The sequence below is a fragment of the Thalassophryne amazonica genome, chromosome 3, assembly GCF_902500255.1.
Source record: "Thalassophryne amazonica chromosome 3, fThaAma1.1, whole genome shotgun sequence".
Taxonomy (NCBI): domain Eukaryota; kingdom Metazoa; phylum Chordata; class Actinopteri; order Batrachoidiformes; family Batrachoididae; genus Thalassophryne; species Thalassophryne amazonica.
Window position 1 is genome coordinate 77874426 of NC_047105.1, and position 23693 is coordinate 77898118.

The window sequence follows — 23693 nt, forward strand, 5'->3', positions numbered from 1 at the left end:
AGAGATATACCACCTGGAGTGGGCTTGTGGTGGCGGCGTGCTGTGGGTTCTGTGCCGATTTGTTTGGGCATGTTTGCTTCAGACTCTGAGGGTTTCAGTCATTATTATAGGGCAGCAGCCTGGCTGGAGTGTGTGTTTGTTTGATTCCTGGTTGTTGGGAGTGCGTGCTGTCGAGCACGCGTCGTGGGCTCGGGGCTCTCTCCTGTGAGCCTGAGTTGCTGTGGGCTTTTTACCCCTCCAGCTCCTGCTGTCTGTGGATGCATGCGCTTACACTGGCAGGCACAAGGAACCATGGTGTGCGGAGTATATGTTTGAGTCGCTGCCTCCTATTAAAGGGCCGCTGCTTTGTCCACATTTCGTTGGCTTCCAACAGCTGTGTACATTGCTTTGCAGTGGGCGCCCTCTGCAGGTTCTGTTGGCGCACTACATGGGATTGATTTCACCTGCTGTGATTAATATGGTGGGGTGAGGGGTTTATTCCTCCTCGGCCGAGTTTTGCCTAATTTTATGCAGGTTTGGTTGCTTTTTGTATTGGTTTATTGTTTATGTTTTGGTTTGCAGTGGGGTTTTTTTGTATTTAATTTGTTTTTTTGTCTGAGCTGGACCCTTGCTCACCCAATATAAAATCTGGTGGAAGGTGAATAATTTAACTCGGTTAAGTGCAATATAAGATCTGGTTGAAAACTGAACAGTTTAACTCTGTGTTAAGTGCGATATAAGGTCTGGGTGAAAACTGAATATGGTAATTCTGTGCAATATAAGGTGAATGTGAAAAGCAGTACCATGAAATGTGAAATCTGTGATGTGTTATTTATAGTTTTTTAATTAATTTGAAAGAATAAATCTACCTCTGTTTCCTGTACCTTGCGCAGCCTTTTGTTACAAATTGGGCTTTGATTAGTCCCAGGGCCGTATCCCTGGGTGGCGTTGTCGGTCCTTCTTTTTAAAATTGAAATTAAATTACTGTCCCTTCGGCTGCTCCCTTGTTTGCACTCGGGGTCGCCACAGCAAATCCAAGGTGGATCTGCATGTTGAATTATAGCGTCTTTTTAATTAGGATAAACAAACAAACAACCCTAGCCCAGGAGCGAGACTCCACTTCGCCACATCAATATGATCTCAGTGTTAATGAATTAGGGCTTTATAACACTGTCAGTCCAAAGCTAACTTTATGACCCATGTGACATTATAATAAATAACACAAACCATTCAAGGACAGAAAAGTTCCTTTTGTTTGAAATGTGTCACGACACAGAGGTCATTTCAGGTCACAGACTATGGCAGAAGTGATAAGTGATATTAAAGTGACATTTAAGTGACATTAAATATAAGTGATATTAAATGAATAATCAGTCAAATCTGAGACTTTCACTTAGTGTTTACTGCTAATGCTGAAATACTAATCCAAAGCAAATATAAACTTTACTTAAGATTATTTGTAGCGCAACTGCAAACAACAGTGACCTTGAAAATATCCAATTTTACTCAAACATATCAAAGTCCAAACACAAATGAAGGTTATCTGTCCTTTTCCTAAATCAGTTTAACACAGTTCTTGGCCAAACAAGTTGAGTGTGACATTAGAATTTGGCTGACAGGTGGAACCACATCAAACATAGTTAACAGTTAGTGTTGCAGATACGGAGTGCATGGGTATATAAGCATCAGTGAGCCGTTACATCGTTGTACAGAGGCAACATGGACAAGCTATTCATCTGTGCTGGTAAGATGGACTTTACATATATTTAAAATGTGCACTTGTTTCATGTGAAATCAAACAATCAAAATTTTGTTTGCACATCTAATGGCTTCATGGAGAAATTAATTTTTTTGCAGGGATGATTGTACACTGAATTACTCCCTGGGCGAGACCCCCCCCCCCCCCCCCCCCCCCCCCACAATGTTGCACAAACAGCCATTTGTTATTATTTTATTATTATTTTAAAATATTTTAGAAGTGCGCCTGAACTTGCAATTGAAGTTGACATCAAAAGACAGCAGGCTACAATATAACCGATACAAAACATCCATGAATTGGAAAGTTGAATAAAGTTACCTGCTTAATATCTGTCATTAAACACTATATTAATCTGTCTTTCAGGGAGGAACTCCTTGGTTACTGCCTCGAATTCTATGCTTGGCAAACTTTTAGTTATTACTGGTTAAACTATGCTTTGTCACAAAATAGAGTTGTAGCAAATGGCAAATGTTCATCTTTGAAACTAGCCACAGATATGAAAATTCCATTGGCTAAATACAAGGCCCAACTTGAACGTAAATGATAGAAACAAATCGGGATGCACAGATACCACCTTTTTCCAGACTGAGTACAAGTACGAGTACATTTTGGTACTCGTCGATACCGAGTACCGATACGAATACTTAATGATACATGACAGTTTTATGATGACTTTGAAAACATGTTTTATTCATCAGTTGTTCCTTACTTTTTGACTATAACTGCTACCAATATCATTAGCTTTGTTTTTATTTACAAACATTTCACTTAAATCATGTAACTTCACTTTTTGACTACAACATATTGTCCTTTAACATTAATTGTGTGTTTCTTAACAAACATGACACTGCCAGACATCTCACTAAAATGTAACCCGTGGACTTCAGCACTACAAAATATACAACACCAATAACTGAACTGAAACTGTCCATCACTGACTTTACTTATGTCTGTGAGGATTAACCCTGTTTTAAAAATGTGAGGGCAGATTCTTTTTGATGAAAAGAGGTTTCTCTGCGTTATCAGCTGTGAGACTGTTTCTAATTTTAGCTATAATGTGTGACACTGAGCTAAACAGCCTTTCTCTCTCCACACTATCTTTTTTTTAACTTTTAATTAAATACGTACAGGTAACATACACAAATACAAACCGTAAATGCTTTTTTCCCCAAAGGTGGAACATGAAGGTATTGATGAGCACAGTGTGCGCGCACATGCACACACGGTGTTGTGCAGCTTCTCCTCTCCACACGAAGGCAAAATGGAGTAATTTTAACATTATTTTATTCAATTTTTTTCTTTGTGCCTCATGGGATAATTTCATTGCGTGCAGACAGAAAAGCCTGATGCCTGTGGTAACTGAGCCGTTAACGAGGAGCAGTGACACAACTTCTGGCACAAAAGTGTGGCTTGTGGAGGCGAGCAGAGGTTCCGAATGCAGCGCCACAGGCATCCAAATAAAATAATTTACTCTGCATGATGGACTGCGGCTTTCAGCCAATCAGTGGACAGCACTAATGGATGTATTTCGATTTATGAGTAAATTACATGAAAGCCTGTAAAAGTCCATAAATTATCAGCATCATTGTTTAAGCTGCAGTGTTCAAAATGTATGAAAAAGTAACGGCTTATACTGTAGTCCAGAAATTATGGAGCGTGTTAGTGCGTGAAAATTCCCCATTGAGAGGTTGACATCACCCTACTGTAAAAGGGTACTGGGTGTCATAGTACTGGAAGTTTCAGCATTTTCTGATAATTTACCTACAGCATACTAGTTTTTGACTTTGTGCTAAGATCTACCTTCTTTGCATCAATCATTTCTTTGATTTGGATCGACATATCAGATTGCACAGCGCTCTCTGGAGTCATTTCTTTCACAGCCAAAGATGAGTATGTTTCTTTTGCCTGGTCCACGAATGACTTAAACTGTGGGTTTTCCTCCAGCAGATCCTCCTAGATACACAAAATGTGGGATTAGGCACCAAAATGACTTCTCCAGGATGGATAATGAAGGAGTCATGGGCATTTTCATAGTTTGATGGGCTTATTGGTCCATCATCTTGGATTTCACCATCATGTGATCATTTCACTATACTAATTGGATTCCTCGATCCCCAAAATTTGAGGTTTGGCACCAAAAATGCTCGTTTAGGATGAATAATCAAGGAGTAATGGGCATTTTAAGGATTTGGTGACCATCTTGGACACACAGACATTTCCAGTGGTCAGACTGTGGAAACCTTTGATATATTACTAAGCACAACTCACTCACTCAATCATCTTCAACCGCTTACTCCAATTAAGGGTCGCGTTGGGCTGCAGCCCATCCCAGCAGTCATAGAGTGTGAGACGGGGTACACCCTGGACAGGATGCCAGCCTGTCGCAGGGCCACATATAGAGAAACAAACACCTTCACCCCTGCACACACACCTACGGACAATTTCAAGTATCCAGTCCACGTAACCCATGTGTCTTTGGATGTGGGAGGAAGCTGGAGCACCTGGAGAGAACCCACACAAACACAGGGAGAATACGCAAACTCCACGCAGAAAGGCCACAGATGGGAATCGAACCCATGACCTTCTCGCTGTAAGGCAACAGTGCTAACCACTAAGCCACTGTGCTGCCACTAAGCACACCTGGTCCTACTACTACTACTACTACTACTACTACTGCTACAAAAACAAAAAACAAAAACAAAAATGTGAAAAATGGAAAAGAACCTTTTGTAGGATTTTTTTTTTTTGGGGGGGGGGGGGGGTTAAGAGGTTGTTTCGTTCATAAATTTACCCGCCTATATTGCCCATATATGTATATGCACACTATGAATTTTTTTTAATCTCAAACAATCATGTCCTCACGCTGTCTTTCTCTACAGGTCTGGCTCTTCTACTGCATGTGCAGCTAGGTAATTATATTTTTTATCAACTCAGTGCTGATGTGATATGTATGTGCAGGGTTCTCCACTTGATTTTTAAGTATGTTGATGATAAGCCAATTTGAGGTGTAAAGCATATGATTGGCCATTTGCTGGCCTTCTTTAACTGACCTGCATCCAGGTAAACATACCGGGTGTCAGGATTTGGCCCTGCTCAGTCCTTGCCCGTTATGTTTTCTGTCAGTCTGTCTTTATTCAATTTTTTTTTATATATATAGTGCCAAATCACAACAAACAGTTGCCCCAAGGCGCTTTATATTGTAAGGCAAGGCCATACAATAGTTATGTAAAACCCCAACGGTCAAAACGACCCCCTGTGAGCAAGCACTTGGCTACAGTGAGAAGGAAAAACTCCCTTTTAACAGGAAGAAACCTCCAGCAGAACCAGGCTCAGGGAGGGGCAGTCTTCTGCTGGGACTGGTTGGGGCTGAGGGAGATCATCTCTTTATTTTTCTTTTGTCACAGCTGCTTGTTTTCTGTTCATCAAACTATTGTCACATGTTATGTTCCATTCTTGTTTAGGTTAATCTTTGATTTTTGTTCATGATTGCTTTTTGTCACAGGTTTTATTTGTCACATTGTCATTGAAGCCGTTGGCTATGTTATGTGCTTTACACCCTCGCTACATATCAGTTCCATTCTAGTTTCAGCTTTTGATTTTTTTGTAGCTTTCTTTTCTATTTATTGTCAAGTATTCATCTGTTCCTGTGGATTTGCCATGCAGCCTTTGGTTCGAGTTGTTCTTCTCTGTCTTGATTGTTTAGTATTGTTAGATTATGGTTTCTAGTCATGTCCATGCTGTCACTGCACTCCCTTGTCTGTCTCTTCTCATCTTGGTTCTCATGTATTTACACCCAGTCTCATTTGTTTCACAGTCACACCCACTGATCACTGCACTCTCTTGCCCTTCACCAGTAAATCCTCATCTCTGTTGGCCACACCCAATTTTGTTTGTCATCTCCACTGACCTGTATATATTACTGGATCGCTCAATGGCTGACACACTCCGTACAACCCGTTGAAGCAAACTGGTGGCCATCTTGCCACTCCCAACTTATGCAGACCGCACATAGACAGCTTATTAGAATGTCAATAATTTCAAGTAATAACTGAGCTGATTCTGTCACTTACTTATTTTTGTTCTTCGGACAATATAAGATTGATCCCTCCTAATCTATGCATGCCATGATTAGTTATTTGATTTATTTCCTTTCTTTCTTTTACAACCCCAATTCCAATGAAGTTGGGACATTGTGCAAAATGTAAATAAAAACAGAATACAATGATCTGCAAATCCTCTTCAACCTATATTCAATTGAATACACCACAAAGACAAGACATTTAATGTTCAAGCAAAGATGGGACAAGGATCACCACTTTGTGAACAACTGTGTGAAAAAATAGTCCAACAGTTTAAGAACAATGTTTTGCAATGTTCAATTGCATGGAATTTAGGGATTCCATCACCTACAGTCCATAATATAATCAGAATCTGGAGAACTTTCTACACATAAGTGGCAAGGCCGAAAACCAACAGTGAATGTCCGTGACCTTTGATTCCTCCGGCGGCACTGCATTAAAACCGACATCGTGTAAAGGATCTTACGACGTGGGCTCAGGAACACTTCAGAAAACCATTGTCAGTTAACTCAGTTTGTTGCTACATCTACAAGTGCAAGTTAAAACTCTACCATGCAAAGCGAAAACCATACATCAACAACATCCAGAAATGCCGCTGCCTTCACTGGGCCAGAACTCATTTGAAATGGACAGATGTAAATTGGAAAACTGTGCTGTGGTCTGATGAGTCCACAATTCAAATTGGTTTTGGAAATCATGGACATCGTGTTCTCTGGACAAAAGAAGAGAAAGATCATCCAGATTTTTACCAGCACAAAGTTCAAAAGCCAGCGTCTATGATGGTATGGGGGTGTGTTAGTGCCCATGGCATGGGCAACTTACACATCTGTGATGGCACTGAATGCTGAAAAGTTCATCCAGGTTTTGGAGCAACACATGCTGCCATCCAAGCAATGTCTTTTTTCAGGGATGTCTCTGTTTATTTCAACAAGACAATGCCAAGCCACATTTTGCACGTGTTACAACAGAGTGGCTTCGTAGTAAAAGAACAACTGAAGTCATACATCAAGCAAGAATGGGAAAGAATTCCACCTACAAAACTTCAACAATTAGTGTCCTCAGTTCCCAAACACTTATTGAGTGTTGTTAGAAGGAAAGGTGATGTAACACATTGGTAAACATACTACACTGAAAAAAGAGAACCAACTTAAGAGAATGTTTGAACCAACTTAAAAAAGTGTTACAATTTGTAAAAACCTGAATGAATTAAGTTGTTTGAAATTAAGTTTGTAAGTTAGAATTGATTTAAGTTTTTGATTTGCAGTTCCTTAATTCGTATTCCAGTGCAAACTATATATATATATATATATATACATATATATAAAATATAATATAATAATCGGCTAATCGGCTCTCACTGCGGTATTGTATCACTTCCTGTTCCGGAGCACAGCTGTGTTTTGCAGTATCTGTTAGCTGTTTAATCTGTGCAGTTAGATTGATCTAGTTAACTAGATAACGATTTGTTTCACAGTGTAATCTTCATGTGCCTTAACTAAAGCACTCCCTCTGCTGAATCACCTCTAAATTATTTACACATTATTCACTTTGTGTGTTTTTAGGAATTCGCTAGCTTAGCGCAGCTACTAGATCTTAGCCGGTTTAGCATGGCGGCTTCTCCTGTCTCTCCTGCACTTTTCTGCTCTGGGTGTGAAATGTTTAGCTATTCCTCTGCCTCCTTTAGCAGTAATGGTACTTGTAATAAGTGTAGCTTATTCGTAGCTTTGGAGGCCAGGCTGGGCGAATTGGAGACTCGGCTCCGCACCTTGGAAAATGCTACAGCTAGCCAGGCCCCTGTAGTCGGTGCGGACCAAGGTAGCTTAGCCGCCGTTAGTTCCCCTCCGGCAGATCCCGAGCAGCCGGGAAAGCAGGCCGACTGGGTGACTGTGAGGAGGAAGCATAGTCCTAAAAAGAAGCCCCGTGTACACCGCCAACCCGTTCACATTTCTAACCGTTTTTCTCCACTCGACGATACACTCGCCGAGGAACAAACTCTGGTTATTGGCGACTCTGTTTTGAGAAATGTGAAGTTAGCGACACCAGCAACCATAGTCAATTGTCTTCCGGGGGCCAGAGCAGGCGACACTGAAGGAAATTTGAAACTGCTGGCTAAGGTTAAGCGTAAATTTGGTAAGACTGTAATTCACGTCGGCAGTAATGACACCCGGTTACGCCAATCGGAGGTCACTAAAATTAACATTGAATCGGTGTGTAACTTTACAAAAACAATGTCAGACTCTGTAGTTTTCTCTGGGCTCCTCCCCAATCGGACCGGGAGTGACATGTTTAGCTGCATGTTCTCCCTGAATTGCTGGCTGTCTGAGTGGTGTCCAAAAAATGAGGTGGGCTTCATAGGTAATTGGCAAAGCTTCTGGGGAAAACCTGGTCTTGTTAGGAGAGACGGCATCCATCCCACTTTGGATGGAGCAGCTCTCATTTCTAGAAATCTGGCCAATTTTCTTAAATCCTCCAAACCGTGACTATCCAGGGTTGGGACCAGGAAGCAGAGTTGTAGTCTTACACACCTCTCTGCAGCTTCTCTCCCCCTGCCATCCCCTCATTACCCCATCCCCGTAGAGACGGTGCCTGCTCCCAGACCACCAATAACCAGCAAAAATCTATTTAAGCATAAAAATTCAAAAAGAAAAAATAATATAGCACCTTCAACTCCACCACAGACTAAAACAGTTAAATGTGGTCTATTAAACATTAGATCTCTCTCTTCTAAGTCCCTGTTAGTAAATGATATAATAATTGATCAACATATTGATTTATTCTGCCTTACAGAAACCTGGTTACAGCAAGATGAACAGTGTTGTGGAAAGTAACTTTGACAAGTTACTTTTTTAGTTACTTTTTTAGTTGCTTTATACAGTTGCTTTATGCAGTTACTTCATTAGCAGTTTTATGCAATTACTTTATTAGAATCTGCAGAAAACTTGCAACTAATAAGTAATGTAACTAATAAGGTAACGAGTAATCTAACTTGGTTACTCGTAAGATTGAGCAATCAGAAAAGTAACTAATCAGCAAAGTAACTAATAGTTACTTTATTGAGTACTAAGTCTTAAAAATAACCAAATTAGATTATGAGTAACTTTATTAATTACATTCAGCAGCTGCCGACAAGGTGTCCGCAGCTGCTAATGAAGTAAATGTAAGAAGTAACTGTAAAATATAACTGTATAGATTAACTAATGAAGTAACTTTCCAAAGTTACTTTCCCCAACACTGAAGATGAATATGTTAGTTTAAATGAGTCAACACCCCCGAGTCACACTAACTGTCAGAACGCTCGTAGCACGGGCCGAGGCAGAGGATTAGCAGCAATCTTCCACTCCAGCTTATTAATTAATCAAAAACCCAGACAGAGCTTTAATTCATTTGAAAGCTTGACTCTTAGTCTTGTCCATCCAAATCGGAAGTCCCAAAAACCAGTTTTATTTGTTGTTATCTATCGTCCACCTGGTCGTTACTGTGAGTTTCTCTGTGAATTTTCTGACCTTTTGTTTGACTTAGTGCTTAGCTCAGATAAGATAATTATAGTGGGCAATTTTAACATCCACACAGATGCTGAGAATGACAGCCTCAACACTGCATTTAATCTATTGTTAGACTCGATTGGCTTTGCTCAAATGTAAATGAGTCCACCCACCACTTTAATCATACCTTAGATCTTGTTCTGACTTATGGTATGGAAATTGAAGACTTAACAGTATTCCCTGAAAACTCCCTTTTGTCTGATCATTTCTTAATAACATTTAAATTTACTGTGATGGACTACCCAGCAGTGGGGAATAAGTTTCATTACAGTAGAAGTCTTTCAGAAAGCGCTGTAACTAGGTTTAAGGATATGATTCCTTCTTTATGTTCTCCAATGCCATATACCAACACAGGGCAGAGTAGCTACCTAAACTCTGTGAGTGAGATAGATTATCTCATCAATAATTTTATATCCTCTTTGAGGACAACTTTGGATGCTGTAGCTCCTCTGAAAAAGAGAGCCTTAAATCAGAAGTGCCTGACTCCGTGGTATAACTCATAAACTCACAGCTTAAAGCAGATAACCCGTACGTTGGAGAGGAAATGGCGTCTCACTAATTTAGAAGATCTTCACTTAGCCTGGAAAAAGAGTCTGTTGCTCTATAAAAAAGCCCTCCGTAAAGCTAGGACATCTTACTACTCATCACTAACTGAAGAAAATAAGAACAACCCCAGGTTTCTTTTCAGCACTGTAGCCAGGCTGACAAAGAGTCAGAGCTCTATTGAGCCGTGTATTCCTTTAACTTTAACTAGTAATGACTTCATGACTTTCTTTGCTAATAAAATTTTAACTATTAGAGAAAAAATTACTCATAACCATCCCAAAGACATATCGTTCTCTTTGGCTGCTTTCAGTGATGCCGGTATTTGGTAAGACTCTTTCTCTCTGATTGTTCTGTCTGAGTTACTTTCATTAGTTACTTCCTCCAAACCATCAACATGTCTATTAGACCCCATTCGTACCATCAACTTCAATCAACTTTTTTCTTATATAGCGCCAAATCACAACAAACAGTTGCCCCAAGGCGCTCTATATTGTAAGGCAAGGCCATACAATAATTATGAAAAACCCCAACGGTCAAAACGACCCCCTATGAGCAAGCACTTGGCTACAGTGAGAAGGAAAAACTCCCTTTTAACAGGAAGAAACCTCCAGCAGAACCAGGCTCAGGGAGGGGCAGTCTTCTGCTGAGACTGGTTGGGGCTGAGGGAAAGAACCAGGAAAAAGACATGCTGTGAAGGGGGGCAGAGATCGATCACTAATAATTAAATGCAGAGTGATGCATACGGAGCAAAAAGAGAAAGAAACAGTGCATCATGGGAACCCCCCCACAGTCTACGTCTAAAGCAGCATAACCAAGGGATGGTCCAGGGTCACCTGATCCAGCCCTAACTATAAGCCTTAGCGAAAAGGAAAGTTTTAAGCCTATTCTTAAAAGTAGAGAGGGTATCTATCTCCCTGATCTGAATTGGGAGCTGGTTCCACAGGAGAGGAGCCTGAAAGCTGAAGGCTCTGCCTCCCATTCTACTCTTACAAACCCTAGGAACTACAAGTAAGCCTGCAGTCTGAGAGTGAAGCGCTCTAATGGGGTAATATGGTACTACGAGGTCCCTAAGATAAGATGGGACCTGATTATTCAAAACCTTATAAGTAAGAAGAAGAATTTTAAATTCTATTCTAGAATTAACAGGAAGCCAATGAAGAGAGGCCAACACGGGTGAGATATGCTCTCTCCTGCTAGTCCCCGTCAGTACTCTAGCTGCAGCATTCTGAACCAACTGAAGGCTTTTTAGGGAACTTTTAGGACAACCTGATAATAATGAATTACAATAGTCCAGCCTAGAGGAAATAAATGCATGAATTAATTTTTCAGCATCACTCTGAGACAAGACCTTTCTGATTTTAGAGATATTGCGTAAATGCAAAAAGGCAGTCCTACATATTTGTTTAATATGCGCTTTGAATGACATATCCTGATCAAAAATGACTCCAAGATTCTCACAGTATTACTAGAGATCAGGGAAATGCCATCCAGAGTAACGATCTGGTTAGACACCATGCTTCTAAGATTGTGGGGCCAAGTACAATAACTTCAGTTTTATCTGAGTTTAAAAGCAGGAAATTAGAGGTCATCCATGTCTTTATGTCTGTAAGACAATCCTGCAGTTTAGCTAATTGGTGTGTATCCTCTGGCTTCATGGATAGATAAAGCTGGGTATCATCTGCGTAACAATGAAAATTTAAGCAATACCGTCTAATAATACTGCCTAAGGGAAGCATGTATAAAGTGAATAAAATTGGTCCTAGCACAGAACCTTGTGGAACTCCATAATTAACTTTAGTCTGTGAAGAAGATTCCCCATTTACATGAACAAATTGTAATCTATTAGACAAATATGATTCAAACCACCGCAGCGCAGTGCCTTTAATACCTATGACATGCTCTAATCTCTGTAATAAAATTTTATGGTCAACAGTATCAAAAGCAGCACTGAGGTCCAACAAACAAGCACAGAGATAAGTCCACTGTCCGAAGCCATAAGAAGATCATTTGTAACCTTCACTAATGCTGTTTCTGTACTATGATGAATTCTAAAACCTGACTGAAACTCTTCAAATAGACCATTCCTCTGCAGGTGATCAGTTAGCTGTTTTACAACTACCCTCTCAAGAATCTTTGAGAGACAAAGGAAGGTTGGAGATTGGCCTATAATTAGCTAAGATAGCTGGGTCAAGTGATGGCTTTTTAAGTAATGGTTTAATTACTGCCACCTTAAAGGCCTGTGGTACATAACCAACTAACAAAGATAGATTGATCATATTTAAGATTGAAGCATTGAATAATGGTAGGACTTCCTTGAGCAGCCTGGCAGGAATGGGGTCTAATAAACATGTTGATGGTTTGGATGAAGTAACTAATGAAAATAACTCAGACAGAACAATCGGAGAGAAAGAGTCTAACCAAATACCGACATCACTGAAAGCAGCCAAAGATAACGATACATCTTTGGGATGGTTATGAGTAATTTTTTCTCTAATAGTCAAAATTTGTTAGCAAAGAAAGTCATGAAGTCATTACTAGTTAAAGTTAATGGAATACTCAGCTCAATAGAGCTCTGACTCTTTGTCAGCCTGGCTACAGTGCTGAAAAGAAACCTGGGGTTGTTCTTATTTTCTTCAATTAGTGATGAGTAGAAAGATGTCCTAGCTTTACGGAGGGCTTTTTATAGAGCAACAACTCTTTTTCCAGGCTAAGTGAAGATCTTCTAAATTAGTGAGACGCCATTTCCTCTCCAACTTACGGGTTATCTGCTTTAAGCTACGAGTTTGTGAGTTATACCACGGAGTCAGACACTTCTGATTTAAAGCTCTCTTTTTCAGAGGAGCTACAGCATCCAAGGTTGTCTTCAATGAGGATGTAAAACTATTGACAGAGATACTCTAACTCCCTTACAGAGTTTAGGTAGCTACTCTGCTCTGTGTTGGTATATGACATTAGAGAACATAAAGAAGGAATCATATCCTTAAACCTAGTTACAGCGCTTTCTGAAAGACTTCTAGTGTAATGAAACTTATTCCCCACTGCAGGGTAGTCCATCAGGGTAAATGTAAATGTTATTAAAAAATGATCAGACAGAAGGGAGTTTTCAGGGAATACTGTTAAGTCTTCTATTTCCATACCATAAGTCAGAACAAGATCTAAGATATGATTAAAGTGGTGGGTGGACTCATTTACTTTTTGAGCAAAGCCGATAGAGTCTAATAATAAATTAAATGCAGTGTTGAGGCTGTCATTCTCAGCATCTGTGTGGATGTTAAAATCGCCCACTATAATTATCTTATCTGAGTTAAGCACTAAGTCAGACAAAAGGTCTGAAAATTCACAGAGAAACTCACAGTAACGACCAGGTGGACGATAGATAATAACAAATAAAACTGTTTTTTGAGACTTCCAATTTGGATGGACAAGACTAAGAGGCAAGCTTTCAAATGAATTAAAGCTCTGTCTAGGTTTTTGATTAATTAATAAGCTGGAATGGAAGATTGCTGCTAATCCTCCGCCCCGACCCGTGCTACGAGCATTCTGACAGTTAGTGTGACTCGGGGGTGTTGACTCATTTAAACTAACATATTCATCCTGCTGTAACCAGGTTTCTGTTAGGCAGAATAAATCAATACGTTGATCAATTATTATATCATTTACCAACAGGGACTTAGAAGAGAGAGACCTAATGTTTAATAGACCACATTTAACTGTTTTAGTCTGTGGTGCAATTGAAGGTGCTATATTATTTTTTCTTTTTGAATTTTTATGCTTAAATAGATTTTGCTGGATTATTGGTGGCCTGGAGCAGGCACCGTCTCTACGGGGATGGGGTAACGAGGGGACTGGCAGGGGGAGAGAAGCTGCAGAGAGGTGTATAAGACCACAGCTCTGCCTCCTGGTCCCAACGCTAGGACAGTCACAGTTTGGAGGATCCAAGAAAATTGGCCAGATTTCTAGAAATGAGAGCTGCTCCCTCCAAAGTGGGATGGATGCCGGCTCTCCTAACAAGACCAGGTTTTCCCGCAGAAGCTTTGCCAATTATCAATGAAGCCCACCTCATTTTTTGGACACCCTCAGACAGCCAGCAATTCAAGGAGAACTGCGGCTAAACATGTCACTCCCGGTCCTGATTGGGGAGGGGCCCAGAGGAAACAACAGAGTCCGACATTGTTTTTGCAAAGTTACACAACACCGATTCAATGTTAATTTTAGTGACCTCCGATTGGCGTAACCGAGTGTCATTACTGCCGACGTGAATTACAATCTTACCAAATTTACGCTTAGCCTTAGCCAGCAATTTCAAATGTCCTTCGATGTCGCCTGCTCTGGCCCCCGGAAACAATTGACAATGGTTGCTGGTGTCGCTAACTTCACATTTTCTCAAAACAAGAGTCGCCAATACCAGAGTTTGATCCTCGGCGAGTGTATCGTCGAAGGTGGGGAGAAAAACGGTTAGAGATGTGAACGGTGTTGACGGTGTACACGGGGCTTCTGTTTAGGGCTACGCTTCCTCCTCACAGTCACCCAGTCGGCCTGCTTTCCGAGCTGCCGGGATCTGCCAGGGGGGAAACTAACGGCGGCTAAGCTAGGTAGCAGTCTCTGTGTAAACAGTACCAGGCTGCTCAAGGAAGCCCTACCATTAATTAATGCTTTGGTCTTAAATATGATCAATCTATCTTTATTAGCTGGCTATGTACCACAGGCTTTTAAGGTGGCAGTAATTAAACCATTACTTAAAAAGCCATCACTTGACCCAGCTATCTTAGCTAATTATAGGCCAATCTCCAACCTTCCTTTTCTCTCAAAAATTCTTGAAAGGGTAGTTGTAAAACAGCTAACTGATCATCTGCAGAGGAATGGTCTATTTGAAGAGTTTCAGTCAGGGTTTAGAATTCATCATAGTACAGAAACAGCATTAGTGAAGGTTACAAATGATCTTCTTATGGCAGACAGTGGACTCATCTCTGTACTTGTTCTGTTAGACCTTAGTGCTGCTTTTGCTACTGTTGACCATAAAATTTTATTACAGAGATTAGAGCATGCTATAGGTATTAAAGGCACTGCGCTGCAGTGGTTTGAATCATATTTATCTAATAGATTACAATTTGTTCATGTAAATGGGGAATCTTCTTCACAGACTAAGGTTAATTATGGAGTTCCACAAGGTTCTGTGCTAGGACCAATTTTATTCACTTTATACATGCTTTCCTTAGGCAGTATTATTAGACAGTATTGCTTAAATTTTCATTGTTACGCAGATGATACCCAGCTTTATCTATCCATGAAGCCAGAGGACACATCAATTAGCTAAACTGCAGGATTGTCTTACAGACATAAAGACATGGATGACCTCTAATTTCCTGCTCTTAAACTCAGATGAAACTGAAGTTATTGTACTTGGCCCCACAAATCTTTGAAACATGGTGTCTAACCAGATCCCTACTCTGGATGGCATTACCCTGACCTCTAGTAATATTGTGAGAAATCTTGGAGTCATTTTTGATCAGGATATGTCTGTTATGTGGGCCGCTGAAGAGGAGGTACTGCTGGCCCACCACCACCAGAGGGCGCCCTGCTTGGAGTGCGGGCTCCAAGCACGAGAGGACGCCAGACCCAGAAGAAGTGACAGCTGTCATTCATCCCCTGCACCAGCTGTCACTCGTTCATCATCATCATCACCATCATAAAAGCCGGACTGCAACTCCACCTCCTCGCCGAGAAATCGACTACTATTGAAAAGGTAATTTCTCTGCTGACTGACACTTTGTGTGTAATAACCTGAACTTCTGTTGCAGCCGTTCTCCTGGAGTGTTGCCTTGTCTGGGGAATTGACGTTTGGTGTGACAGCGACAGCTTCGCCTCACACCCCAACCCAGATAAGTGGTTAACCAGGAGCTGCACGAGTGTGTGATTGGAGGTGGAGGTGCTCCCTCCTAACTGTGTATGGACTGTGGATTACTGAGTGTGCGGACTCACACTCATTTATCTTATCTCTGCTTTCTGCCAGCAGTACCAGGGTCGACAGCCGAAGACAGAGGCCACCTGGGGACTCGGGACTTGGCGGCTCCGGTGTTCTTCAGACCGTTGGTGGTGGAAGCCGTGTGGGACGCGGCTTCTCTCTCGTCGGGGGTCTTCTATCTTCGAGCCTGCCCACACGTCACCTGGTGTTAATTGACTGTGTAAATTTATGTGAATTTAGTTGTGTATTATCACAACATTAAATTGTTACTTTTTGGCTTACTCATTGTCCGTTCATTTGCGCCCCCTGTTGTGGATCCGTGCTACGACACCTTCCCAACAATGTCATTCAATGCGCATATTAAACAAATATGTAGGACTGCTTTTTTGCATTTGCTCAATATCTCTAAAATTAGAAAGGTCTTATCTCAGAGTGATGCTGAAAAACTAATTCATGCATTTATTTCCTCTAGGCTGGACTACTGTAATTCATTATTATCAGGTTGTCCTAAAAATTCCCTGAAAAGCCTTCAGTTAATTCAAAATGCTGCAGCTAGAGTACTGACAGGGACTAGAAGGAGAGAGCATATTTCACCCATATTGGCCTCTCTTCATTGGCTTCCTGTTAATTCTAGAATATAATTTCCTTTTTGCTAAAGCTTATAGTTAGGGCTGGATCAGGTGACCCTGAACCATCCCTTAGTTATGCTGTTATAGATTTAGACTGCCAGGGGGTTCCCATGATGCACTGTGTGTTTCTCTTTTTGCTCTGTATGCACCTCTGTGCATTTAATCATTAGTGATTGATCTCTGCTCCCGTCCACAGCATGTCTTTTTCCTGGTTCTTTCCCTCAGCCCCAACCAGTCTCAGCAGAAGACTGCCCCTCCCTGAGCCTGGTTCTGCTGGAGGTTTCTTCCTGTTAAAAGGGAGTTTTTCCTTCCCACTGTCGCCATGTGCTTGCTCACAGGGGGTCGTTTTGACCGTTGTGGTTTTTCCGTAATTATTGTATGGCTTTGACTTGCAATATAAAGCGCCTTGGGGCAACTGTTTGTTGTGATTTGGCGTTATATAAATAAAATTGATTTGATTTGATATATATTATATATATATATGTGTGGTGTGTGTGTGTGGTGTGTAATTATACATTTATTGTTATTTACATTAATATTAATATCCTATTGTCTTATTTACAATTTGTACATGTTCAATCAAGCCCCTCTATTTTGTCACATGATAATTTCACAAGGTCCACAATGGATATAAGAATTTATGCTTTACTGTGTTATCTGTGTCGTTGATATATTAGTCTCTGTATCAGTTAATCATAAACAATATTTTATTTACATTTTAACAGCGTCTGAAAGAGTGCATGCGTGTGCGCATACATGCTTTTTTGAAAAGAGCAAATTAGATTAGTTATCTTTGTCCATTACTTTTCATATTTTTTAACTATGAATGCTTCATGAGAATAGCCTGTATGAGCACCATAACCATCCCCTTCTACATCTTTTTGCTGCATGTTCAAAGTTCTACAAATCTGAATTTTTAATACAATGCGGTTTTTTTTTCCATGTCAAACTGTCACTGCACAAAACATACACAAGACTAGGCAAGAAAATCAGTATATTACCCCACAAAGTCCAGTATGTTAGTGTGAACCATTATTCTATTCTTTGGAGAGAGCCTTATCATTTAATGAGCAATCAAAGAGAAGGCTCTAATTATTCCATATGTTGCAGGATCATCTTATATCCTCTCCTGTTATTTCACAAACTGGGCACAATACCGTCCCGGACAAGGCAAGTTTCTTCCCACCAACATCGACCCATGTCTCTGTAACCACCTCATCTATGCCTTTGCGGGAATGGAAAACAACATGATCACAACCTATGAGTGGAATGATGTGCAACTCTACGCACAGTTCCAGGCTTTAAAAAGCAAGTTAGTATCCATATGCAAAACTCCACACTGATACTGACACCAACACAAATACATGTGAAAATGTACAGAAGCAGGTAAGGGCACTTGAAGAATAAGTACCATTTCAAAGACTTAACAATGGTGTCAACATCACTGTTGCATGTTTATAGCCATGTTTCCCACAATACAGCAACTTGATTATCACCTATATCTGAATTCAGTCCTTATCCAGATTTGAAAAAAATGTACATAGTTCATTGAGTGTCACGATCAAGTGGTAATCTTTGATGGGCTCAGATGAAGCCCACCTGGAAAGAGAAAAAGTTGCCATTCCTGGACTGGCCTCTTGAACCTGGCTCCCATTTGAAGTCCATGTTAAAATGTCCAACTTTAGAACAGAAATAAACATGTTTACAGTCTGGTAAGCAATAGATTTAAGCAATAGATTTAGGGAATAACCCTGTTGTGTCTGATGATTTGCAGATGTTAATTCTGGATTGTATGGTTACAAATTGAGTTTTACAGTAAAAGGGATATTTGCAACCATAATCCAGCATTAATGTCTGCAAATCATCAGACACAAGGGGGTTATTCCCATTCTAATCCAATTCCATCGTTTGCACGATTTATTTTTCTGTAAGTAATTCCGTCGGCGAAGCTTACCGTAGCAACAGCGTCTTCATGTCAAACTGGAAATTCTCTGAGCAGACCCACAGATTTCTCCATCTAGTCAACTGCATTGAGTAATTCTGTATCAGAATCCACATCAATAATCCACGTCATCGTCATCCCTGCACCAGTTTCTCGCTCTCATCTGACAGCGCCATTATTGACATCTGCGTAGCAACGTGGTCAGGGCACGGAGTTATACATCAAATGTGAAACACGCCAGTTGTGAAACAGTTGCCAACGTCAACGTGATATTTTATGGTTGGAAATCTCACACGATTAACCAATCAGACCTGCGGAACAAATGTAATTGGATTAGAATTATGCATAGTTTGGGGCATGGTTACTTTGAGTGACACCCTTTGAGCTGAGCTTGACACTTAGGGTTTCAGTTGATGCATCCACTAGCTGTTGCGGAAAACTGTGCCTGTTGATTTGAGCATTGGTTTGTTGTGTGATGAAACATTCTAACAGATCATCTAAGATGTCCCTGCTGTAATATTAACCAGGTTAGTCCCATTTGAGATCAAGATCTCTTTTACATGGGAGACCTGGACAATTCTAAAGTTTCCAATCCACCTAACCTGCATGTCTTTGGATGTGGGAGGAAATCGATCCCATGACCTTCTTGCTGTGAGGCAACAGTGGTAAACACTAATCCACCGTGTTGCTCACATAATTTTAAATTTTCGCTCAAATCAAAGCAAACCATTATGAGAACCACTGCATCATTCCCAAAAACATGATTTAATGAACACCCAAATTGAGGTTAGCCTGTTAGCTTAGCTGGTTCGGACTCAAACTTAGAGGCATGTTCACACTTCTTTCATCACACAACTGAGCCACCCATGCTGCACCTCTTTATCTATTTATGAGTCATTGTGACATAGGGAGAGACAGTGCTGCCAGCATGGGGAAGCTCAGACATGGGCTTCATATGGGCTCTTCTGGGTCTCAATAGAAAATCAGTGATGTCCAGTATAATCAGTCTATGGTCATGATAGGTTTCATCAAAATTAAAATGAATATCAGTGTCTCATCTATCTATTTAAAAAAAAGAAACAAATAATTCTAGAATCCACATCTGTATTCCAATCAAAATCATAATTGAATGCATTCTTCCACTTGATAATCTTGATTGTTTCAGTTAATTTCATGAAGATCAGCTCAAACCATTTAACCGTGCAAACCATCCATTCAACCAAAAAACCAAAAAAAAAAAAACCCACACACAAACGCAATCACATAACCTCACTGACAGAGGTAATAAGGTCTCGGAGATTGAAGCTGGTGCTGGGGTTGCTTGCAGGAACAGAAACCTGAAAACTTTGCTGGCTATTGGAGGATGGAACTTTGGCACTCAGAAGTGAGTACTGTACAATGAATATACAGATGAATCATGTCTGAAGAGGACATTGATGTACATGTCAAACCTCCATCTCCAGGTTTACAACCATGGTGTCCACTCCTGCTAACCGCACATCAAAAGTATGATCAGCTTTCTGCGTAAGTACCAGTTTGATGGACTGGATATGGACTGGGAGTACCCCGGCTCTCGTGGATCCCCACCTGAGGATAAACAGCGCTTTACCATCCTGCTTCAGGTCAGATGCATTGCTAAAATCAATGTGGTCATACTTTTTAACATCTGACGATCAGAGTTTCTCAAGTGAAAAGAATTTGACGCAGGACTCATAACTGCTTTTCTCCCTCCATATCTGTCTCTGTGCAGGAGATGATGAATGCCTTTGAAGCAGAGGGCAAGAACACCAACCTCCCACGTCTGCTGCTGACTGCTGCTGTTGCTGCTGGGAAGGGAACCATCGATTCTGGATACCAGATTCCCCAAATTGGAGCGTTAGTTAATCATCCTCTGTTATGTTATAATTCATAAAAAGCTGCACTGTATAGCACTGACAAACATTTGGGTTGGGAGGGTTATCTTAACAATTTATTTCTGTAATGTTAATGATGACCTGCTAAAAATGTATTTTTTGTGTAATTTTGGTCTGAAATGATAAATGTAATCTGATTCCCATTCCTATCAGATAAATTCGTAAATGCTCTGTTCAGAAACACAAGAGGTCCTTAGAGGGTCTTGATGATGATCATGCTCAAATTTGAACTTCTCTGAAATACCCTCATTTAGCATGTCTAATTCAAATTGGGGGAGAAAATCTGATTAATTGTGTTTAGGTTATGGGCAAAAATGTGTGACTGACACACATGCACCACTAAGTTATCCATCAAGGTTATTTACAACTGCTCTTCATGTTTTGAAGAGATATCACCTTGATCAGACACACACAAACAAGCACACAAACAGAACAAGTGGAAATGAGCAAAGTCACCCATCTTTAAAACAGCAGAAATGAGAGGAGTGTTTGCCATTCCCACTCTGCAGAACGCCGGCATATAAACACTGCATTTAAGATGGCAGTGTATTTCATTGTGCTTCACTCAACAGCTGAGTGGTGAGATCTGGTATATGCTTGTGAAAAAAATTGTGCTATTGAGAAAATAATCCGCAATTTTATTCTAAAATATGTACATATCAGGTTGCATTTTTTCTCTGTAACTGCAATTATGTAATTTTTCTGCTTTGATTATGGACAGAGGTGTTTGGTGATGTCGATATCTTTGCTGGAACATGACGGTCTATGTTTTTAGAGTCCTGGTGATTCCTGTCTTACTGTGGTTATGAGACTTAAGGCCCCGTCACACTTAGCACGAATGAGCAGGAATCCAATTGAATCAGCCAGAATGGGGAAAAAAAGCCAAACTTCAAGGTGCAGTCGGGAGGGGCAGACATTCAGACAGCCGCTTAGAATGTGGGCAGATGCTTATTGTGGATGTAGCCCGTTCAGCCATGCATGCTGCAGCGCCGTTCTGAGACACACTGACGTGCCAGCGCATTTGACCGGGCTGTTACAGGCATGTTGAACATAATACAGATACATTATGTACCCATGAGTGGGGATGTCACTGTTGCTGTAATATCATGCTTATTATGGATACAATGGCCCGTTCAGCCCTGCACGCTGCAGTGCTACTCTGAGATGCACTGACTCGCACACACGGTGTTTTCGGTATGATTGCATAATGTTCACTTCTAGACATAATGATTGCATGCCACAGACTTTGAACATTACAATATTTCCTTTGCACACCCCAAACGGAATGCATGGGGCTGGGGTTGAGGGGAAATCCTGGACCTGCCAGCAGGATTAGACGTGCCTGACCATGACAAATGTCTTTCAAATGCGATCAGCCTGTTCTGAATGCTGTTTTGATGCCATTAGAATATTTAGAACGCAATCAGAATGCAGTTAGAGTTCACCTCGACTGCTGTTCAATATTTGTCCACCTCGACCGCACCTTGAATATCTTTAACATGAGCTAAACATTAGCAGAATGCTGTTGGAGGCTTTCGATTGCACCTCGACTTAGCCCGAATGGAGGTTGAATTTTCATTCCAACGGCATTCGGGCTCATTCGGCCTCTAGTGTAATGCGGTATTAGATATTACCCAGTGACCTAAGGCAGTAATAGGATGTCTTTGGTTCTAGGACTCTTCAGAGGATCCTTGGGTATTGCCAGAATGACTTTGTGTCAAATGAGTGGTTACTTAGAGTGACTCAGGGGAGGAGTGTCACTTGCATTGTGATGGAATGTCAGCTATGGCATTTTGGCCACATGGTGTGTTTCTCTGTGCATGATCCAGCATGCAGGTGCCTCAGTGTTGAGGACCTCAGTGGCTGGAGAAGGCCAAGGGGATGCCTACACTTCACCTGGCTGTGGCAGATGGTTATCATCCAGAGATGAGAATTGTCTTCCTCGGTGGTTGCCATCTTTGATGGTGTGGCAGATGCAGTGATGTGCTTCACAATTGCATGCTCCCAGGCTGGATTGATTATGTAATCCTGTCACATGTGGTTAATTATTCACTCAGATCTACTAAAGAGTAATCCTCATGCCTGTTCACTAGTGTGCTGGACTACATCCATGTGATGACCTATGATTTCCATGGCTCTTGGGAGCACACTGTGGGACAGAACAGCCCTCTGTACAAAGGTCCTGCTGACTATGGAGACATGGTCTACTTCAATGTGGTGAGTGAGGCTGTGATTAGTCTTCTGTTTTTCAACAAATTCCTCTAGACTATAGTTTAAGTGTTCTTTCTTGCAAAGGACTATGCTATGAAGTACTGGAAGAATAACGGTGCCCCATCTAAGAAGCTCCTGGTTGGTTTCGCAACCTATGGCCACAGCTTCATCCTTTCTTCCCCATCCAACACTGCTGTTGGAGCACCGGCCAGTGGACCTGGACCTGCTGGACTTTACACCAGGCAGGCTGGCTTCTTGGCCTACTATGAGGTATATGCTTTTCCTGAATTTCAATTCAGCTCATTTTAGTTTATGTATACATTACCAAATCACAACATAAGTTGACCGAAGGTGCTACACATCAGGGGCTCTCAATCTGGTCCTTAAGGACCCCTGATACTATACATTTTCCATCTTTTCCTGCTCTACAACAAGCTAATTTCCTATTTCAGGTGCACAGCCAATCAACTCCTAACAGACACCTGAATTAGCAAATCGACTTGTGGCAGAGCAAGGAGAAATGGAAAATGTGCAGGTTCAGGGGCCCTTGAAGTCCGGATTGAGAACCCCTGCTATACATGAGCAAGTTCCAACCTTACCAACCCCTGAGCAAGCCCAATAGCAACAGTTGTAAGGAAAAACACCCTCAGGTTTTTTTTTTTTTTTGCCTATAGGAAGAAACCTCAACCTGACCAGACTTAGTGGGGTGACATCTGCTGTGGGCATACACTCAAAAATGGCTCTTGGATGAAGCACTGTCTGATGTCTGCTGGTTTTCTACTATCGATCTGGCCAGTGGGTACAATCAGGTCCCTGTCAGAGCAGGACAAGCCAAAGACAGCCTTTTATACACCTTTTGGCCTCTTCGAGTTCAATCGGATGCCCTTTGGCTTGTGCAACGCTCCAAGCACATTCCAGCGGTTAATGCAGAGGCTGTTCGGTGATCAACAATGTCAGTCACTGTTGTTATATCTTGACGACATTGTTGTGTATTCTTTCGACGTGCCGCAGCACCTGGAGAGGCAGGAACTGGTTTTGGAACGTCTTTACCGGGAAGGCTTGAAGGCCAAGCTAGAGAAGTATTCCTTTTTCCAGCCAAAACTTAAATATTTGGGACATGTCATTTCCCAG

The 23693-nt window shown here is 41.2% G+C and overlaps 1 protein-coding gene across 1 annotated transcript; it reads left to right on the plus strand.

The window, feature by feature from the left end:
* Positions 1–1624: 1624 nt before the first annotated feature.
* Positions 1625–22884, plus strand: LOC117507125 (acidic mammalian chitinase-like). Its single transcript, XM_034166908.1, is given in 9 exon segments — positions 1625–1723; positions 4618–4647; positions 17607–17808; positions 19766–19822; positions 19902–19933; positions 19936–20060; positions 20189–20313; positions 22445–22568; positions 22647–22884. Coding segments are annotated over 9 exon segments (945 nt in total). The 5' UTR covers positions 1625–1698; the 3' UTR covers positions 22872–22884.
* The last annotated feature ends 809 nt before the right edge of the window (positions 22885–23693 follow it).